The sequence below is a fragment of the Gossypium raimondii genome, chromosome 7, assembly GCF_025698545.1.
Source record: "Gossypium raimondii isolate GPD5lz chromosome 7, ASM2569854v1, whole genome shotgun sequence".
Classification (NCBI taxonomy): Eukaryota; Viridiplantae; Streptophyta; class Magnoliopsida; order Malvales; family Malvaceae; genus Gossypium; species Gossypium raimondii.
In genome coordinates, this window is record NC_068571.1 from 49,332,310 (window position 1) to 49,338,275 (window position 5,966).

The 5,966-nt window shown below is 31.6% G+C and overlaps 1 protein-coding gene across 1 annotated transcript; it reads right to left on the bottom strand.

The window, feature by feature from the left end:
* Positions 1–1,704: 1,704 nt before the first annotated feature.
* LOC105770326 (transcription factor MYB82) lies at positions 1,705–3,141 on the bottom strand. The gene is made up of 3 exons (XM_012591477.2): positions 2,949–3,141; positions 2,736–2,865; positions 1,705–2,516 (listed from the first exon to the last, which is right to left on the bottom strand). The coding sequence occupies exons 1-3, from the start codon at positions 3,076–3,078 to the stop codon at positions 2,024–2,026; spliced, it is 753 nt and encodes a 250-aa protein (XP_012446931.1). The 5' UTR covers positions 3,079–3,141; the 3' UTR covers positions 1,705–2,023.
* Positions 3,142–5,966: the final 2,825 nt, after the last annotated feature.

The window sequence follows — 5,966 nt, forward strand, 5'->3', positions numbered from 1 at the left end:
TTTGACCATTGTCTTGTAATCTTAAAATAAAAAAAGCAAAGCAAACCGTCTATTTTTAAGACACTTAGTACATTAAAATTATATATAATTACACAATATTTTAATAAAAAATTAATGATATATTATTTTGATATTATGCATGTCTATTCATCGCTTATGTTCGGGTTTCATAGTGCCCTCCTAATAATATTGTCTTCAAGGTTATTAATGATATTAACCATTAGGACTAACTAATCTATAATGTATATATATAGGTACAAGTTTGAAGAAACTTTTCAATAAATAAAAACACATTTTTAATTCATTATATTACTAGATTAACATTATATAAAAATAAGTTTTATTCAACCATATAGTTGAGTTGAAGTTGAATTCAACGTATTAAAATAACTAATATTAATTAATTAATTATTATGGAAAAATCATATCAATAATTATTATTACATAGATTATTTATTGGTTTGAACTACATAATTGAGTATATTAATTATTTATTAATAATAGATATTTTAAAATTAATTATTATTTAATTAGTGTTATAGTTATATAACAATTAAAATTAAAATTTACCACTATAAATATCATTTGACACCTAAGAATTTTTAAACAAATAGCATCTAAATAATATCACAAAAAATAGAGATTATTAACATTGATTGTAACGCCTTGAATTTTGATATGGCATGTGGCCAAATTTTAAACTCGAATATAAGGATTAAATTGCAAATTATGAGAATTTATGGAATGATTCAAATAAGATATTTTATAAAAGGAGTTTGCTATGGGATATGGAATTATGTGAAAGGAGCTGGAAAAGTGACAATATGACAAACAAGATTAAATTGCAAATTTTGAAAAGCATGAGGATTAATGAGAAAATGATCTGAAAATAGAAAATATTCATTCATATGGATTAATTTGACATGAAATGAATTGGAATATGATTTGGTGTGGTGAAAATCACTTTGAGACTAATTTGAAATTTTTTGAGTAGTACAAGAACTAAATTGTAAATTTCTCATTTTGATGAGTTAAGAGATAAAATATAATTTTCACCGCTCATGGAGTTATAATAAAGATTTATGATGAATTATGGGCTTAAATTGGTCTAAGTATCAACTTTGAGAAGAAAATGTTGAAAAGGGGGTGAAAAGGAAATTTTGCCACAAAAGGGTAAATTGGTCAAACTTGTTCAACCACCAGTTTGGTTATAAAAACACTGACACTCTGAGATTGCAGCACATCATTGTCTATTTTTTTCAAGTGATTATGTGGCACAATTTTAGAGTGTCACATCATCAAGCTTTTAGATTTTTCAAGTTCAGGAATCAAAATTGACTTAGTTGTCAAGTTCAAAATGAACCCATAAGAAAATATATAGGTACCAAAGTGACCCTAGCTGTCAAGTTCAAGGGTCAAAAGTTACATTATCCCCTCTTTTTCCACGGTCATTAAGAGAATAAGCTTAAATGAAAAACAAATTTCAAATTTAGGGTTTAAAGTGGATAAAAAAAATTGCAGGAGTTACCAAATTTATGCCGACAAATTATGTGCTGGTAGAGGTTCCATAGTATAATTTTATTGTCCTATTGTGATATATTTTTAGATCTAAGTGTTTGGAAGTGATGAATATCCCATTGATACTAATCCCATATATAATTATTTGCAGATTTTTAAGATTACTTTTTTTGATTATGGAGGTACTTGTTTTCCTTTTCAGCTTTTTTGATTGAGATTGCATGAATGTTCATACTCCTTTATTACAACCATTCTCAAAATAGACTCCCAAGCTATTACCTTTTCCCAAAAGAAAAGAATTATAATTTTAACTTAAAGCATTAGAATCAAAATACAAATAAGTTAAAATTATAATCCTCACTTCACTTCTTAACCCTAAAAACAAAGTCCTCATAAATACCGCTTTCAAAAGGTAGGACGCACCCAACTGGTAAAAGCCTAAAGCTGTGGCAAAAGCAAGCAAAGTGGTCTGCCCAGGTCGTGGTCCATGTAAGTGCTGTAATCTTTAAGGCAAGAATGATTGGATTCCCAGTCCCACATCGCAATCTGCCGTCCCAAATGCTTCAAACAGAACAAATGGGTCCGTGTAGGATGTGAAAGGTTCTTCATCGAACACAAAATTTGAGTAATCAGGATGCATCATCAATGGAGTTCCTACCATCTCGTAATCCAAATCGTACTCATAATTGAAAAACCGAACCGCACGTTCCATCCATGCGGCGGCGCTCTCATCGTCCTTCTCTTGTTTGTTTCCATCCAAATCAAACCCATCAGTTGTGTTGAAAATGGGGTGATGATCAGAATCATGTGCTTGCCTTGGTTTCTTGCTATCCTGATTCTCTATATGATTGTCCTCCATATTGTCATTATGTTGGTTGTTTGAGTCAATAGTTTTTCTTTTTCTTCCTAAAAGGCTTTTCTTGTTCAAATGGGTATTCCAATAGTTCTTCACCTCGTTGTCAGTCCGACCAGGAAGTCTACCAGCAATTAAAGACCATCTACATTGTTTAAGTTCATAAAAAGGAAAAAAAAAACCAATCATCAAATACACTAATTCGAAATGAATATATAACATTGGACAAAAGTATAAACCATGCTACCATTAACGTCATTTTAGAATTCAAACTACTAAGTGCAATTATTCTTTAAAAGATAACATTCATTCAAATCTCAATCCCAATATCCCTTGCAGGAAAAGAAAGAAAGCAAATACTAACCGGTTACCAAGAAGCTTGTGCATTCGGATAATAAGGTCTTCTTCCTCCTTGGACATTCCACCTCGTTTGATATTTGGTCTCAGGTAATTCTTCCATCTAAGTCTACAACTTTTCCCTCCTCTCATCAACCCTGAAAACGTGTACAAACATTCCATCTGAGCTATATGTATATAATTGATAATTCGATATATATATCTATATATATATATATACCTGATCGTTTAGATACGGTAGCCCAATTGCCTTCACCATAAGTCTCTACATAATTTTTCAAAATCAAGTCTTCTTCTGGTTTCCATAAACCTCTTTTGGGCTGTGACTTCTTTTCCTTGCGGTTTTCCATTATTCTCAGTTTGCTTTCTCTCTTGTTGACCCACTCACTATCACGCTCTTAATGAAAGATGACCATTGATATACCGAGTTAAATGAGAAAGAGATCATTATTATTATTATATATATATATAGGAAAGGACAAGTCTATAGCCTACTGAGATTTATAAAACAGTCGTGCATGAAAGGGTTCACAATGGGAGGGCCCCTTTTGTTCATTTACTTTTTTTAACTTTTACTTCACACGAGCTCTCTAATCTGTAAAAGCAATTTACCAAAGCAAATATTTGAGTTACCACTTTCACTTTCTCCCTAGATTCATGAGAGAAGGAGAGAGAACCATAAGCATGTCTTATTACCATGGTGACATATTTTAAGATTGGCATTCAACCCAACATGTCTCATTATTACCAAATAATATTGTCGTATCCTAATAGGAAATGTACATTGCCATCATATATAATTTCTTATTAATCTTGTTGCAAACCCACTATTTCCATTAAGTAATTCATCTTTAAGCTCCTTGCTTAACTTCATTAAAGATAAAGAAAAAATATATAACAAAAATAGTATTGAGATATGTTAATGTTCTGAGGCACCACTACATGTATGTCTCCCCATTGCAGCTTTTGTGAGCCCCATGAAATGACATGCATTACCATATAGTGTGTTTTTCCCTTTTTTTGGTGTGTGGGTTGTCTTATAAGTTGGAGAGGTTTTTTCTATTTGTTTAAAAGATGTGGAGGGAAGATGAGAGCAAGGCTAGCTTTTCCGTCAGGACGATAGGAAATTTTTGTGTTCTTATAATGGTCATATTCAATCAATTAGTCCATCCATTTTACTTAACTTACTGGAATACTCCCTCTACTTTAGTTAAGATTAAATTTAGGCTTTTAATTTTATGGGTTTATAAATCACATTAATATCAAATAAAATATATAAAAAAAACCCTAAAATTTCTTAAATTTAAGAAAATTCTAAAAAGTTCAGTTCTTTTTTCTAATTTTTTTAAAGAAATAGAATATTCCAAAAAATCTAAAAAATCCTTTTTATAGATTTTTGAAATTGTACTTAATTTTTAGTGATTAAAAGTGGAGTCGAAATGATAACAAACTTTGTCTAAAGCCGAATCCAGATGGGTGTGAGGCTACCAAACCTTGGATGGGTGTAATTGAAATGAAGAAAATCTTTTGCTTTTGATTGCCCTATGTTCTTTCTACTCAGAAGATAAAACAAAGTAGAGGCAAACAATCATACCTCTTATCATTATTTTTTCTTTCTTCCCCTTATCATTTTTATTTTTGAATAAAATACCTCTTATCATTGGGTTATCAGCAATGGGGACTTTATTTTCCAACCAAAAAGCCTCTTCCTGTTCGGACCATCATTCCACAAAGGAAAGCTTTTGCGAATGTCGTCTTATTTAGGCATTCATTTCCATAATTTTAATCCCTTGAAGAATAGTTCCAACAAATTTACCACACAAATAGAAAATCTTATTTGAGTTGCGGTTACCTGGGAATGTGTAACAACTAGGACCATCATTCATGTTCTTAAATGAAAGAAAACACAGAGGGTAACATGGCGTTGGCCCTTGGGGTTGACAATTTAGTTCAGGATATGCCTATAACCTCGATTGTCGTGTCACCTTCAAATACTCTCACTCTCACAGATAATCTCATTTATTGAATCATCTGTAAATACCTTAATTCTAAACCTAGATAACACAAAATCATAAAGCATGCAAATTCAAATACAACTAGGAAGTGAGTTCAAGAGAAGACAGGTATTTGAAGTTAAAAGACATAGAAGAACAAGAAAGTTGGTTGCCAACTTGATAGTTGGAAACTCTGTATATGTCAGAAACTACTGCTACATTATTATTCTCTTGTATATATATACACAATTATACATATATCATATATATGGTCTGCAATTTGCTTTTTTTTCATGTCATTGTCACAACGTAAAGGTGTCCCAACGTTTCACATCCCTTTTACTGTCTCATACGATTGAGAGGTGGAGAAAAATAAAATTAAAATAAAAAGATAACTTTACGTGAACATCTCTGCAATCTAGATTTTTGGGTTTAAATTCTTCAATATAAGGGTTAGTGGGATTTTTTTTGTATCTGTACACACTATCAAAGCTGCAATAAAATCGCAGTCTATATCTTCCCAGTTACTCCCAATCTCACACACAACATAAGCAAAAACCAATGATGGGATACGCAAGTTAATTACTTAGGAACCTAAGGACTGGTTTTTATTTTGTTACAAAAAAAATGTGTGCACATATCACGAAGTGTGTGAAGTACTTTTAAGCTGGCATGTTGGGATAAGCTTTTAGATCAGGATTCCCTTCACTTTTCCCCTCATTTCTACAATGAGGTTTCACATAAAATCTCCCCCACACGTGAAATCTGCAATGAGGTTGTTCACGTCTCTCTCTTCTTATTCAGATATCCTTCATTTGTTTAAACATACATGTATCGGTCCAAAGTTATGATACTTCTCTCCTGCCAAGATTCTGCATTTGAGTCATGGGACATGATAGCAAGATTCACATCTACTGTACATATAGTTGCTGACTCACCTTATCTACAATACGTATATGATAGCGAGAGGCTATGAACATCAGTGTTAGGAATATTAATGTTTTATCTATATATTGTTCTGTCCTATTACTATAGTTGATCGCGAATGTTGGATTTTGGCATTCATTCATAGGGACCATCCAATTTGAGAAAATTTAATAATAAAGGTGGTAAAAGGCAAATTTCATCAACATGATAAAGGTTTCAGTCTCAGCATAAATATAACATTATGATACATTGACAATTTGCTCTGTCACAACTTCAATACGATATATCTAGAGTGGTTGCAAGCATTTAATATAATA

Coding starts and splice junctions, on each gene's coding strand:
- LOC105770326 (XM_012591477.2), bottom strand. CDS start 3,078: ATGGAAAACCGCAAGGAAAAGAAGTCACAGCCCAAAAGAGGTTTATGG. Junction 2,866..2,948: donor TACCGTATCTAAACGATCAG/GTATATATATAT, acceptor ACACGTTTTCAG/GGTTGATGAGAGGAGGGAAA. Junction 2,517..2,735: donor CACAAGCTTCTTGGTAACCG/GTTAGTATTTGC, acceptor TAAACAATGTAG/ATGGTCTTTAATTGCTGGTA.